General features: G+C 39.5%; 1 protein-coding gene across 1 annotated transcript in view; it reads right to left on the bottom strand.

Moving 5' to 3' along the window:
- megf6b (multiple EGF-like-domains 6b) overlaps nt 1-16,514 on the bottom strand; it is a 199,903-nt gene that overhangs the window by 124,794 nt on the left and 58,595 nt on the right. Inside the window, exon 4 of the mRNA XM_028807434.2 lies at nt 15,642-15,746. Coding sequence (XP_028663267.2) covers nt 15,642-15,746 — 105 coding nt within the window. The remainder of the gene's footprint in view (nt 1-15,641; nt 15,747-16,514) is intronic.

The following is a 16,514-nucleotide window of genomic DNA, read 5'->3' as shown; positions in this document are numbered from 1 at the left end:
TGTTGATCTAAGCTGGCAGGCTATGGCTCTCCATTTTTTTTTTTCAAAATACAGCAGGTCTATTTATGGCAGACTGGTGTCATCCAAAGCTCAAGGGGCACAAGGAGGTCAACACATTTTATCCTAAAGGGTAACAGATTCCAACCATTTTGAGAAGAATAAACAGTCCCATAAGCTGGGTCTGTTCTGCTAAAGAAGAACACGATGATAAGTTAGCTGAACAATGCTGGAGCATTTTAGATTCATCTTTTGTTTTGTTCTATTGACAGCACAAAAAAGAGGGTCAGAAGACACCACAGGGAAATTGAAGAGCCTGTGATTCAAAAACACATTTTTGTAAAGCAGTGATGCTCTGCAGGGCCTCACGTTCTGCTGAAATCCTGAGAGACTGGCATCTTTTGTTTAAACTATTACTGATAACACACTACTAAGGCAGTAAACAAATGCCATATTGTAAAAATGTCTTAAAGTTCTCTCCGGGGTTGCGGACTTTCATGAAATCCCTCATCACATCAATACTAGGATGTCAGCTGAAGGAAAAGTATAAAAATATGAATAAATGTCACTCTTCTGTCACATATTATGATCATATTTGCCTATCATTTTTGGAACACATCGGTAAGTCCACTCACTCTGAAAGTCTTTTTGCAGAACAGGCTATCCACATCTGTTAAAGTGGCTCAAGGATCAGATGTGAAAGTGTGCAGCTGTCTTCCTACAAAATTCTGAACAAGTTCAACTCCTCTTACCCCAGCATTCTGTCATCTGAGCAGATCAGTCAGTTTCTCAAAGTTTTCAGATAGTGGTGCACAAAGTCCTGCACCTAGAACCCAACTGAGACTCCACAGTTACAGCAATAGAAGAAACACAATCTCCTTCACTTTGCTCTTTCTTTTTCTACCCCAGCCCCTATGGGTCTTCTCAGTACATCCATTACTAGTGATGAGTGAAACGATTCACATGAAATTGAATTTAGAAAGTAAATCTGTGGTGTGCTTCATAAAAAAATTCTGTAATAATAGAGTGAAGTTTGTGCTACTAACACAAGAAAAATCCAGTCTGGAAGCATTTTCATGCATTAATTCCACATGTGTCTGCTTGTCATGAAGGATATAAATAAAGATATGTAGTGAAAAAAACACAGAAAATGAGAATAACTTCAGCTAGGATAAGGTAGTTGCTAAATAACGTCAGGATGGCAGCCTCTTTCCATATAGTGAGATTTTCCTTTGGAGAAAACCCAGGATTGTACACAATGGTGTGTTTCACTGTGTCGTAGTGTGGAATATCTGCAGCAAGTCACATTTTAAAAACAAAATGGACTGCACTCCTTCACAGTGATGTTAATGACAGGCATAAGCAGAATTGATTTTTCCGCTGTCATACGCACTACATGCATTGTGGAGCTTCAGAAAAGAACACACAAGTAAAGACAAAAGTATGAATGAAGCATTAAGGAGCAGCATTCCTTGTTTTCAAACTAAAAAATCTTTAACCCCCACCCCCCCCCCCCCAATATTGTTATTGAGTTTCATATTTTGAAATTGCAAAATAGCCTGCAAAACAAATTTTAGTGTCCATTTTGTGGAACTGCATGTGACTTGAAACTTGCCACTTTCGCTCACCACCCTATTTGCCCCATTTTTAAGAAAAACACTCCAGATGCTTGAACAATCCATCCATCCATCCATTTTCCAACCCGCTGAATCCGAACACAGGGTCACGGGGGTCTGCTGGAGCCAATCCCAGCCAACACAGGGCACAAGGCAGGAAACAATCCCAGGCAGGGTGCCAACCCACCGCAGTGCTTGAACAATTCTCTCCATAAACTCATGATTAGCCTGTGTTTTTTATTAGCAAAATATTCCATTCAAGTCCTTTTCAAAATTTGCAGGAGATTGCCAGCTGACATTTAGGCATTTAGGCTGTTTTAGCTTTATCATGAAATGGTCCTGTGTGTTAAAACCCTAAATGGCACTGGACATCAGCCCAGAACCAGACTTGAGAACCCCCCCACATTTACTCACAACAAAGCAATTTAGAAGACAAAATCAAACTAACAGAGTGACACCTCACAGATCCAACATCCTCAGTTTGAATCACACGCCTGGTCATTGTCCTTGTGGAATCTGCATGTTCTCCTCAGGTCTGCAGGGGTTTCTCTTTAGATACTCAAGTTTTCATCCCCATCCCAGTTGAGGTTAATACGTGGGTACAAACTGAGCTCTGTGCAGGTGTGTGATTGCCAGGTGCAGATCTTCTATGAACCTTAAGCTTCAGGGCCCCTAATATCGGAAGGGCCCCAGAATTGAGTTTAACTTTCAACCCCCATAACTTGAAAACTATAAAACACATGAAAATTTTATTTATACCAGTAATTTTGACCCAGCACGGTAATTTTATTCAAAATCTGAAATGCAATGGATCAGCTAAAATATTTGAAGTGATCTATCACTGAAGACGATAACAGGCCTGATTGCTAGTTGTGAAGGGGCCCCCATAACAACTCAAGCTTCAAGCTTCACAGCCCCAAAAATGTAGGTCCACCACTGGTGACTGCATGATCATGAGTGAGAACTGCGATAGCCTGATGTTCTACCCAAAACTGTTAACATGCTTTGCACCCAGTGCAGCTATGACAGGCTCTGGCTTTGGGACACTGAATTGGAATGAGTGAATTTGAGAATGTGATGTTATGCAATTAAATAATAGTTTAGTTAAGTTTATCCTCACTAATAGTCATAAGCACTTTGCAGTGAATGAAAGAATTAAATTGCATATTCAAGTGGTCAAAATCATTTTTTCAAATACTGTACATCTGAGTTTGAGAAGTAAACCTTCTTCTATGGATCCTTCATTTATGGATCAAAAGAAATCAGTTGAGATGGTCTGAGCATGGAATGACTGTCATCTCTCACAGGTGATGGACCAGTCAAGGCGCACTGGAGGAAGAGACACATGCTAGAGTGATTACATTACTCAGGTAGCCTTAGAGGTCTGGAGAGTCCTGAAAAGAACCTGCAGACTGCTACCGGGAATCTACCGGGAATCAGGTGGCCTGAAATGGCAACACCACAACTCTCAACAGGATGAACAAATGAAAATAAAAATTAAATATTTATACAGGGTATGATCTTGCCACATTTCCAAATTATGAAAACTAAATCACTTTCCATCTATTCTTTTGTATTCTAATCCTACATTTTCATATAAATGGTGTCAGGGAACAGAGGCCTGTCTTTGTCAGTACTGGGTACAAGTCAGGAACTGACCATTCACAGCATGATGGGTCATCACAGAGCACACTCATATCCTGCTATCAGGACTATTCAGAGCTGCCAGCTTACCTCCCATGTCTGGCTTCAGAATGTGGGAAGAAACTACTGTCAGATGCAGATTCTCAGCAAATTCTGAGTTCTGTTTCAGGTATCATGTCAGTTTTGCAGAATCAGAATAATTTTTAAATTCTGCAATAGAGATTTCACAGTAGAATGAAAAATATATTCAAAATGACATTTTACTGTATATGTCTATCACATATAAAATGTGGCCAAACATAAAACTTGAAATACAGCAAAAAAAAAAAAACTTTAAAATTGATAAAGAAAATGTATAATAACCGCTGTAACAAGAATGAAAACTACAGAAGAGTATTTGTGGCAAAATTGTGCATTTAGTTTCAGTATGGTTTTATTGTATCATAATTAAAAGCATCCGATTGTTTTTAACTACAGCACACAATTTTGGTGTTGGCTTAAAAAGCAATACAAAAGCATACATTTTAATTCATGTCCATAGACTGTGTGTCATTGTGTGTAGTGCCTTTTGCTTGGTGTCTTCTCTGAGTGTACTGCACTCCAATTCAAGACAATGCATTATTCATGCCAAAACTGAATGTAATCAAATTACATCAAAAGGTGGGCCATTTGACATTTGAGAAGAGACGTTCCAAACACGAGTGTGTTCAACCAGCACTAAAGAAGGTGAACAAGGAGTTGATGAGGCAGGGGATCTGCCATCTCATTGAACAGGTTGCAATTAGTGATTTATATTACGGTTTCATTCTCTGCCATGTCAACTGGCTCCTGGAAAGAGCCGCTGAAAGCAAAGTGAGAAAAACTTTACCAAGGCCTTCTGGAAAACATAGCCTTTAATGTGTCACAACATAAAAGTGTGCACAAATTGAAGATGTAAAGAGGTGCACTTTCACTGTGTCTCTATAGATGACATTACAGGACTCTAACAGAAGAAAAATTTAGGGTAGAGACTTTAGTACTCCGCCTAAAGGCCATGCCATCCATCCATCCATCCATCCATTTTCCAACCCGCTGAATCCGAACACAGGGTCACGGGGGTCTGCTGGAGCCAATCCCAGCCAACACAGGGCACAAGGCAGGAACCAATCCTGGGCAGGGTGCCAACCCACCGCAGGGCCATGTCATACTATACAATTTTTGCAGTGATTTTTACTCGCATTTACATCATCCTAGTAAATCAAGGGCAGTCACAGCACTCTCCCGTGACTGGCAGTCGTGTGGTCTGACATACCAGCAGCTCAATCCAACCACTGTGCGACTCACCCGAATTTGACCTTAAGTTGTAGGGGTGGGCTCTGTGTGAGAGGCAGCTGACACCCAATGAGTGCTACAATGCATATTATGTAGCAATGAGGAATAAGGACTGTGGGTGTTTTGGACCTTGCAAACTGAAGACAGGCTAATCAGTCTGATGGCTTATATGTTACATACCATGACAGAATGAAAAAAAATAGGGATTACGTCAAAATCCGCTGTACTTGGGAAATGTTCATGCAACACTGTCTCTGTTAGGCAGAACATTATTGGCTGTCAGAAAAAGAGGTAAGCCTGCGATATTTTGAAAACTTGACACTGAGCTCAAAAGTACTCATCTAATTTGTCATCCTTTGAGATATCTAGTCATGTAATCAACATCTTCTGGTGATGAAATCAGCAACTCAGTCATTAAGCCTAACTTCCCCTATGACTAGAGATTGTGTAATATTATTCTGGTTTAAGACTTACAGTAGCTAACATCGAACAAAGTGAAGAAAATTACGTAACCACAGAGAACGTGAAAAGGGACCACATTGAATATTACACCCAGGTTCAGGGAGCTGTGGGGAAGCAACATTAACCAACACACTTCTGTAAAGCTAAGTTAAATTAAGCAACTGAATAACCAAAAAATATGCAACTCTTCTGATGTCAGGTTCTTACTTCTGTACGGAAACACCATAGGCCTAATAACACAGAAGACTTTCACAATTAAGTTTCTGCAAATAGCAATATGGCAGGATCATAAATTATTCTTTGTGTTGTTAATCTGCCAGGGTGGTCCTCAACAAGATATGGATATAACAGGACCTTTAATACATTCCCTAGCACCCCAGTGAGCTTAATCTGTCCAGTTGTAAAATCCGAGGTATGTCAGTAATGCAAGGGTCAGAGGTGAATATACCCCTCATCTCTGCCATTCACCCACTTGAAGCAGGCGGAGAGGTCCAGAAGTGACCTGCTGGAGACTCCCTGACCTCTCTGAATTCTCTGTAGCTATATGCTTCAAGGTCCACTGCAAGGAACACAAAAGCTAAAGAAATGCAATGAGAAAGCTTTTTTTTTCAATGAGAATTGTTTCAGTAAAAATATAGCCCCCAATCCTTCATTGATATTTTAGAAACAAAAATAGTATTTAGCATCAGCCCCCGCCACTGTTGATCAGAATATTCCAACCCTCAAATCTGAGCCAAAATGATCCATGAATTTCCTTAAAGCGTGGAAGCTAGCATTCTTGTCAGCAGAGTCATTGAAACGAAAGCTGTAAAACATAATGGAAACATGCACTATTTAGAGGCTTTAAATAGGGCTATAAAAGTTTAATCTTAAGGAAAAGAAAGTTTAAGTATTATCTTCATAACAAATTCTGTAAAATTAGATTTTTAATAAAACTGATGGAAAATTATCCTTAAGTGTAGAATAGGAGACAATTTGAGCAGCCTATCTGTCAAAAGGGGAACAGAACGCAGCAAAGTTGGAGACCAGGAGGGAAATTGCATTCAGAATGTGAGAGAAAGGTGGCAGTGTGATTGGCTACAGGGAGACACACAGAAAAATACTGACTTCATGTGCCGTCAGACCATTCAGAGCTCCAAGTTGTGATGTTTCAGCTTCCCACTTCAGTGTGTTCACGTGGGTTTCCAGTCGGACTATTCAGAAAAACGTGAGGTTGCTGTTGATTTGTTACTTAGCAAAGTAATTAAAGATAAACTACATTTTTTCATGGGAAAAAAAGATAAAAATACATATTAAATGTGTATCACTTCGCTTTCACTGCAATTTAACCAAAAATGGCATTTCTGGCTAATCAGATTACATGTTTTATTTTATGCAATTGACTGAGGTGAAAGCTCAGGAGAATTCAGGTAGCTTTGCCTTTAGATTGTCCATCTTCTGGTGCCAAGATCTCAGAATTTCAGATTTACTGTCTGTTCGAGAGCATATGAATGCAGCAAAAGGTGATATACAGTAGCTGTAGGACAGAAAGAAAACAAACTGCAGAGAGACAAACACTGAGGAGAAGGCGTGAAAGTGAAAAAATGGATGAACCTCCAGCAGACTCATAACTGTATGTGCTACTGTAAGAGGCGAGCCTGCGAAAGGTGCCTCTGTTTATTGCTCTCAAATATACGTACAGAAAATTCATATTCATATTATGGTGCTTGCAATGTTCTTTTTTTATTGGAGTGTGTTTTGTTATTGCATTTTGTTGTTTAAATAAATAAATTAGACTTTGCCCAACTGGAAACATTGTTAGCTAGAGGTTTTGTTCAGGCTTGCTGGTCAAAATATAGTAATCAAGGCAGAATGGATCAAGAAATCTTGGATATTGTAGGCAGGGAGATGCTACCATTTATGGCCGAGAAGCAAGAGATGTTTAGGCACAGATGCCCATATGTTAAAGTTTATTGATATTAGTTTTATTTTTTTGAGCCAAAATAGGTTAAATACTTTATTTATAACAAGATGAAAGCATAGCATGCTGTGTCAGTTAAGTTCACTCGGTTCCTGTCTGTTGAATTCCGGCATAGATAATATCAGTCGAAACAGAGGAATGGACAGAATCCATTGCTTACTGAGTGAGAGGATGTTCTTTTGGTTTAATGCACTGGTATGGTGGAGGACACCCATGGCTCACCGTTGTTTCAATGGTTTGCAGTAATAAAATTGATTAATTATTGAAATTACAGGAAAATCATGGATGCAATAAGAATAGGCTCCCATGGAAAGTACATCTAAGCTCTGGTTGGAAACAGACCATTGATGAAAGGGTCAATAGCGGCTTACACAAAAAGAAGTTTGGAACCCCCCACCCCCCAAAAAAAAACCTGTGGAACTCCTCAAAGACTGTAAATCAGAATCTGGGAGGGGGCTGAAAAAATGTTAAATGGTTGTGCCCATTGCTGGGTTTGAGAGAAACAATGCAAAGTGCTGTCTAGTGCTTCATCGGCTACATGGTGGGGTGAGATAGAGTGTGTCAGCAAGTTGGGCGGGTGCTGAAGGTCTGACTGGCAGCAGCCTGTTGGCTTGGATGGAGACCTTTTCTTTTACACCAGGAGGAATCGAGAATAAAGGTGGAGACTTTGCTAGTAGACGAACAAACTGGAAGCCCCACGCAAGTGTTAGTGTTTGCCTGTATGTGCCATCCACTCAGTGACAACAGAAAGTATAGTGGTGAGTGCTGATAACATGATTCTGACAATTTTCAGGTTCAGAACAGAGTATGCCAGCCACATCTTGTTTCCAGTTCATATCCGTTTTGGATTTGATTCATGTGAGCCATAAAAATGGAAAGGCCTCTTTGGGCTCTTAGAGCGCAGTGTTGCTGTTGTTCAATAAAAAGGCCTTTACTGGAATGAACTTGCAGCAGTACTAGTGAGAAGACTTCAGTTCCCAGCAGTCAGCAGAGTTGTGCTCGGCTAACTAGAGATTGTAGCGTCCATCAAATGGAGTTTTCATTCAGAGGGAAACAGTAAGAGTGGCGCTGCAGAGGTCCTTGACAGGCAGCATCTAAGTGTGTATATGTCACAAAAAGTAGATTTTCCACGTGATACTGGCATAGTTTGTTTCCCAACAGAGTATCTGTGTAAATTGCAATTTGTTTCCTTATGTTACGCACAATAGCTGTTCTGAGGCAAATTTTATTTACTGGCCATAAGACATTTGAGCAAGCACTGAGTGGCAGTATTGACAAAATTAGCCAACAAAGTACACTTACAAATTCTAGATTGTCTTCTGCTGTACTAATTATCATACACTGCAGTTATCTGTGCATTCATGTCACATTATTTTGCACTGTCATATTGCCAGAATGTGTTATTTATTGCTTAACCTGTGATTTACATCCTGTGCTTTGAGCTACATTATCTTGCAATGTCATTTACTGTACTGCAAAGTCCAAGAACTGTCAGTTATCTGTGAGCGATTTACTGTAGCCTATGCACCATTTTAACTTTTCTGCACTGTACTTTATTGTTATTACTGAATCTCCAAAATGTCACTTTACTGTTTAATTCCTAACCTGCTACAGTGATTACAACTTTCCTTATTTAATACTTGTCACCTTATTCTACTTCATTTTCACTACTCCAGGCTGTACATTTTTAGTTATTGCACAGCATTTTGTATTCTGTAGTATTTATTGTTCTTTATTGTTGAATTACTGTCCTCTTAATTATCATTCAAGGATTGTATTCTGTGAGGTAGACACTCAAATAAGAATTTCATTATACTGTACATTGTGCTCTGAAAATATGACAAAAAAAGCTCTGAATGATTGACTGCTTTGATTAATTTGCTTTTCCATACCAGAATAAGATTTCAGTGTTCAGCCAATGGGGTTCCTCATTTATCACGGGGTATTTCACACACTAAACTGCACCACAGTAATAGATGGACAATAGCCAGTTACAAACAAGCTTGTGGCACTTTGTAAAGGAAGTATGGTAATACTGAAGGCTGAGGTCCAAAGTTAAAGTTAGTTAATGAATTTAAACACTGAACACTCGAAGATGAGAAAGACCACGTCTGGTCTTATTAATACTAGATCCTTCTGATGAACCATCCATCAGTTACAATATACACTCGTACTAACGCTTCCTGTCATTCAATCTGGGTCTGTTTAGAGTCATCAGTCAAGCTAAAATGTGTGTCTTTGGAATGTGTGGAGAAGGCTGAGTACCCAAACCAACACAAAAATAGGGAGAGTGTGTAAGCTTCACTCAGGTCCTGACAAAGCCCCGATTCTGGAGCTAAGAGGCAGCTGGTCAAACCACTGGACAATCACAATAGCACTTTAAAGGCCAGCGTACTGACTCACTTGAAACAAATTTTGGTAAAGTGATTATTTCTGATGTCATACTCTTCCAAAATGTGTTGGCTGTCACTCTTAAGCATTCTTACAAGCCAATAAATGCAAGTGCACACTGGGAGGATAAGAACTTCAACAAACACAGAAAAACACAGCGCTCTGTGCCCATCATTTTATTCTCATAAGAGCTCCCTGGAGACAGGCAGTACACTCAGCAAGGCCTCCTGCCGCGGAGGAATAATGGCTCTGTTTAGCAAGATCCCAGAGTACACTGCAAGAGCTGAGCCGAGAGCAGCAGTAGACGCTGCTCAGTCATCATAATTATCACGACCCCACAAGAGGCATACAAAGCATTCAGCCTGGGATATCTGCGTGCGACTTTACTAGGCGCCAGAGGTCAATCAGTCTGGACCCCCAAAGAGAAGACAAGTGAATTGGAAAGAAAAAGAATCACACAATAGCCACCCACACTCCTGCTCCACAACGACACGCAGGTGCCCTCTACTCCTGTGTAAAACCTCAGCATGGCAGCCACAGGGAACTTTTAGTATTACTTAGAAGTATCTTTCCATATGTCTGCGTCGAATTCAGAATCTGATAAATCATTTGTGGTAATTCAGACCACATATGAAGTTAGTGAAGCAGCTCTGGCTGTTGTCCAACAATGGGTCAGGTCAACAGTGCAGCTCGCAGTCCCTTTCATTTACTCACCTATAGATGAACGGAGATCACAGAGAGCAGAGAGGTTATTTATCTTAACTGGAGAGATAATAATAATAATTCTTTACATTTATATAGCACTTTTCTCACTACTCAAAGTGCTCAATGTTTATAACATTTTGTGGAGAACTGCACGTGTCTGAAAAGGCCCAGTCATACTTAAATTCCATCACTAATTATTTTGCAAAGCTTTGTGAAAATGCCAGATTTAACAGAAAAAAAGATGGCTGCCAATTTCCATTACACCCTGACCAACACCATATATAGAACATAATAAATAAAACTTAAGGAGTGAAGACAAGGGGTGTGCACAGGAATATCAGTTTCAAGTCACTCAATGGGAGAAAAGCAGCAGAATTTAGCAAGTTTTAGTACAAGGTCCTCCGCAATAGGATGTAAATAAAAACTATTTATATGCTTAGCCCAATAACAATGTGCTTCACAGAAAAAATAAGATTTCAGTATAGCTTCTTTGTCAAACTGCATTATCCATACTATAAGTCGAAATGGTACAACTGAAACAAGTTAATAGTTATAAATAGCAAAGTGACCCCTGAGAGACCAGGTAACTCAGGTTGTTGAACCCTTCCTCGTTGGTCCTCCTTATTTCACGCATTTTGATGACTCATTATAAGAACACCTAAATACAGGAAGACTTCCTGTCATAACAGAGGCACGGAGGCAACGGTGAGGTTATAGTCAGGCAGCCAGCAAACAAAGTCGTGAAAAACCTTGAGAGTGAGACACTGGAGTGTGTGGTATGGGCACACTACGAAAATAAACGTTACAACTTTCTAGGATTCAGGACACATTACTGTGAGTTCAAAAGGAAATGTTTACCTTCCTATGCTGTATGGAAGATGTCTGTGCCAGTGAGATCTTGCTGCTTTAACAATTATAATGGCCTGGCTTGCAGCAACACTGGTTTATCTGCATATGGGTCGGATGGATCTCCATTTCACTCTTTAAAAAACTTTTTTTTTATTTTAAAACATCATTTTTAAACCATGGGCGGCACAGTGGCGCAGTGGTAGCGCTGCTGCCTCGAAGTTAGGAGACACGGGTTCGCTTCCCAGGTCCTCCCTGTGTGGAGTTTGCATGTTCTCCCCGTGTCTGCGTGGGTTTCCTCCCACAGTCCAAAGACATGCTGGTTAGGTGGATTGGCGATTCTAAATTGGCCCTAGTGTGTGCTTGGTGTGTGGGTGTGTTTGTGTGTGTCCTGCGGTGGGTTGGCACCCTGCCTGGGATTGGTTCGTGCCCTGAGTTGGCTGGGATTGGCTCCAGCAGACCCCCATGGCCCTGTGTTCGGATTCAGTGGGTTGGAAAATGGATGGATGGATGGATTTTTATACCCAAAGCATTTGTGGTCTCACAGTTTTCACTTTTGCTTTTCTCCAAGCAGAATTCTCAGACTATAAGCATCCAGGAGCCTGTAAATTGTTTTTGTGCTAAGACCTTTGTCTTAAGAACTTTAATTTTCTTTTATAGAGTAATGCAAAGTTACATTTAATGAGACTGCATTCAAACCTCCGGCATGCTTCTTACTTAATAAAAACGCATTGGTGTTCGTGCAGTGATGTAACAAAGCTTGTTCTGTTTCACAAATTTGATTTAAAGTTTTGTGGTTTGGCAAGTGGTTCCCTTTATTTACTGTTCCCCAACTTTTGCTTACAGTATTTACTTATAATGTGATTGTTTTCGTTCCCATATTAAATAAGCAAATCTTGCCTTTTGGGACTATGTATCATTTCTAGCTGTGGATTACCCTTGGAGACAGTGATAAATATTTGTTAAAGGTGCATGTCTCTTCATAGGTCACTTCTTAGCATTTGCTGTAATAGGAAATGAGTGCATGTGTGTTTGTGTGTAAACCAAAAATTGTTGTACTCTGTGTTGTATTCTATAACATTTCAGTAATTATTTACCCCTCTGATGCTGACCTTTCTGATGATAAAATAGATAGATAGATAGATAGATAGATAGATAGATAGATAGATAGATAGATAGATAGATAGATAGATAGATAGATAGATAGATAGATAGATAGATAGATAGATAGATAGATAGATAGATAGATAGATAGATAGATAGATAGATACTTTATTAATCCCAATGGGAAATTCACAAAGTCATAATGAATTGCAGAATTACAGTATTTGAGGGTTCCTCTAGAGTGCCTATTTCTCTTGCATGATTTAGCTAAAAAACTAATCAGCACATCATCATCTCATAACAGACTTAAGCTTTGAGTTCACTATTTTTCCATCCAGCCATTTTAGCTCTAGACCATCCTCAAGAAACTGTGACACACAGACACACACACACACACTGACACACGCCCATCACCAAGATATCAATGTTTTTGGTATCAGGGGACCCTAAAACATCAAGATCCATTGAAAACCTTAGATCAAAATTTTTGACGAATCTAAAGCTTTCGCTCCACCACTATAGACGGGGCGGGTGCAAAGTAAAAATAGGAGAACACATGCTGAACATTTGAAACCACCCTCTCATCATTTAAGCATCAACTAGCAACTTAACAGAAAAAAACTAAATAACTAGTAGAGCCTTCCAGTGATCAGCATAATCCACGAAAACACACTGAAAATGAAACGTGCAAATTTTGTGTCATTGTAATTTAATATTAGGTTCAGAATTGTGTGGATATCTTTGCACCTTTCTGACTCTTTACAGTAAATGTTTATGAAATTTCTTGGATTTTAACATCCATATTCCCCACTACTATTGAACGAAGCCATCAGAGGCTGCTTGATAACCTTTCAATCACAACAAATGACAACAGGAGATGACAATAGGGAATCACTCGTCCAGGTCAAGTCACATCTTTTGTATTAGGACTTCAGGAGAGGGCAACATAACACCTGGAGTTCAAAAATCACTTCCATCCCGTTTTATCATTTTGGAAGACTTATTAGGAGATAATGTCATTAATAACAACACAGCCAGTATCACACCTTCTGATTAATCCACCATAATCACAAAATCCTTGGTTTACATGAGGGATATATTCCTAGGCTCCATTAATATAGTGGAAAATCATATAAAGTGAATTTTTCTATGGTTAACGCCTACATTGCCAGTCCTGATTAATGTGTAGGGTGTAGTTGTGTAGTTTCAAATTCAAAACAATACAACAGCTTCAAGCATTTTGTACTTGTGTAAAGTACCGGTAATGTTACTCTGAGGGAGACTCAGGCTCGGCATAACACCTTATAAATGTCCCATGACTTAGAAGAGAGTGCTGTTTCACTAAAGTCACAGTTAGCCAGGAGATGTCTACACAGAAAGGGAATGTAGTGAGTGAGACAGAAAGTGTGGGAGGCACATGTCACCATCTTTTCTCACACTACCATACGCCAAGATGTATGAAGCACAGTACAAGTATGGGAGGCACACGTCTACATCTTTCTTGGTCCACCGACACAGCAAGTCAAATAAAGACAAATAAATAAATCAAACATATAAATAAATGAATAAATAATAAGACAAATAAAGTGATATGATAAACACGTCTTCCTCTTTTTTTATACTTCCATATGGGAGACAAAGCAAAAATATCTGACTTACACATTTCACATTTTATTAAACTACCACTGGTGAGGTAGAGCAATGAAAAGAGAATCTCACTTCTCCTTTTTCAACAGTTTGTGAGACAAAGCAAGAATACAGGAGGTGTGCAGCTTACTCTTTCCTGTACCTCTATCTTACAGTTTCAAAAACCACCACAACACCAAGGTGAATATGAGAGAGAGTTAAAGGCGAAATATTTCTCACTTCTTCTCACACCACTGTGCATGAGTTGGGACAAAAGTATGGGAAACATGTATTGCAGTCAGTGTGACAGAGCCACCGTAGCAGTAACAAAAGGCACACTTCTCCACCTTTCTGGCCATACCACACACCATTGTGAGCTACACAAGGCGAGAATACGGAGGTAAATTCTTGTATGATACAGGAGAAAAGCAAACCATGGCATGGTGAGCTGATTTTGATTTTTCAATTCTTGTCCTTTTTTAATATTTTCCTCAATTTAAGATATACAAGAATGGGTAAGCCAGGGCCGGACAGCCAAGTCACCTAAGTCCACTAAATACTGACTTGCCATTTCTGTGTAGCCTTGGTCCCTTGAAGGTTATTTTTTTTTTTCAAATTGTTTCCAACTGGAGTTCTTGTATTTTATGTGTTATGTGCATGTTTGAATCTAATATTATCCCACTTAATTGTTAAATTTGATATTATATTGTAATCTTGTTTGCATCCCAAAGCATCCTGTGGTGGTACATTCTGTTCATTGTGCTTTATAAAATAAAAATTGATTATCTTTACTTTTTCCCCACTTTAGACAACCTTAAGAACCAAAAAGTTATGAAAATAGCTAAAACATAGGGCTATTATTTTCCCATATTCAATACTACACCCATATTTGTGTAAATATGTATATGTTAGCACTGCATATGTTTTATTGTAACTTAATTATATATGAAAATGTGTGCAGCACTGTGAGCCAGCTCAGCAGGGAGGCTAATGTATATGAATAAACTGAACTGAATTAAATTTTCTCAGTCATGCCTTGAAAATGAAGCTTCCCTTTGAAACAGGTCCAAGTAGGCTTTGGCTTCCAAACATTTCCACATCCAGAATAATAGCTGAGTAACCTCTACACCCTACCCCCCGCCGGGCGTTAAATATGAATTTGTCTTGCCAGGGAAATACAAAGAGGTCAGTTACATTCATGAAGTCTAGAAAGGATGTAAAGATTAGATTTCAAATTGTCATTAATCACCATGCAAATAGGAAGAGAGGATCAGACCTTTGATTCCTAAGCCCAACTCTGCAGACTCACCAACCGGCCGATTCAGAAAATACTTCCATTCACTGAGAACTCAAGTTGGCAGGGTCATTACTGTCATGAGTACAGAGTACAGTGAAATTCCTGTGATTAAACATGCCACATGTCGGCACTCCCTGTCACCATGATTAGTGAGTATAACTCCGTTATCTGAAAACAAGTACCTTTGAACTCATACGGTCCAGGTCGTATTTATGGTTTCTTTACTAAACAACTTTAGATATCACCCATAATACCCAGAATCTCTGGACTAAATCTCCTCACTGAAATCAGCTGGAACAGGTGCAGAAAGATGTGGCGCTAAGCCTGACTGCATCTGATTCAACCTGAATGGAACCAGTGGGACTCCTGGCACAAGATGTCAAATCAATAAAAGTTGGGCCTGGGAGATTTGATGTAAATCACCAACTAGTTCATCAATATCATGCTTTCCATGGCATATCCATCGTACACAGTCTTTGTAGGCAGGCTGCATAACCCCCTTTGCCCAAGGAACAAAGAAAGAGGTTCATACTTGCAACCTGTACCTCAAAGCCTAAATGTCTGGAACACATTACAGGAAGCCAAGTGCAGGACCTTACCAATGAGAAGGTAAAAGGCTGCACTGGCTCTGGCACAATGGCTGCTTTATAGTTGTTTTGAATAAAGTTGACCAGGTACTCACCATACTGACAGCTGGGTCCATTAAAACCAGATGGGCACTGGCATAACTGAGATGTTCCTACAGAGCAGTGCCCCCCATTGAAGCAAACTCCATAACTGCAGACAGCTGTAAAGTGAAAAAAAGAACATCTGATCATTGGAGGCAATGCAAGAAAAGACGATACAACCGATAGGCATTTATGAACAAATGAGCATCTCATAGGCTGAAGGGCTAGGGAGAGCTTAGGAAAAAAACGGATTGAACAGGAAGCAGAAAAAACAAAGAGAAATGAACTCAATTAATAATTTGAGAAGAACAGGAGGTCCCCCAGGATGCTACACCTAAATCCTGCAAAGGCAACAGATAGGTCTCTTGTGGCTATATGATATGCCTAACTTTCCAGCTGGATGAAGCATTAATTATTTCAGATTCCCCACCAGGCTTAGCCTATTCAGAATTCTTTTATTAAAGCAATATGAATGCATTACTCCCCAAAAATAACTGATTACCTTCCAGTTGCCAAGTACAGAACCACAGTTTACACTTTATGTGAACAGATCTGCCCATTTCTAACATTTTAGTGGAAATGCAGTGTTCTGTATTTCGCAACCCAGTTTTACAAGCTTGATCAGGCTTAAATAAATAGCTGAAATTGTGCTTCTCACATTATCCTAAAGACACTTTTCAACAAAATGTTGATTCATATTCTGAATTTGACTCCACTATTACACAGCTTTCAAGTAAAAATGTACAGTTTCTCTGAAATGAATCAGAATGAATCAGAAAACCAACAGGACATGACAAATATTCAGGCTAGAATAAGATGGTTTTGTAAGAACTATACCAACTTTCTTTTCCTGTTTGGCCACTTGTTAGTGGACTCAAAAAAACAGT

The sequence above is a fragment of the Erpetoichthys calabaricus genome, chromosome 8 (assembly GCF_900747795.2).
Source record: "Erpetoichthys calabaricus chromosome 8, fErpCal1.3, whole genome shotgun sequence".
In the NCBI taxonomy this organism is placed as follows: Eukaryota; Metazoa; Chordata; class Cladistia; order Polypteriformes; family Polypteridae; genus Erpetoichthys; species Erpetoichthys calabaricus.
This window is presented reverse-complemented; position numbering and strand designations above follow the sequence as displayed.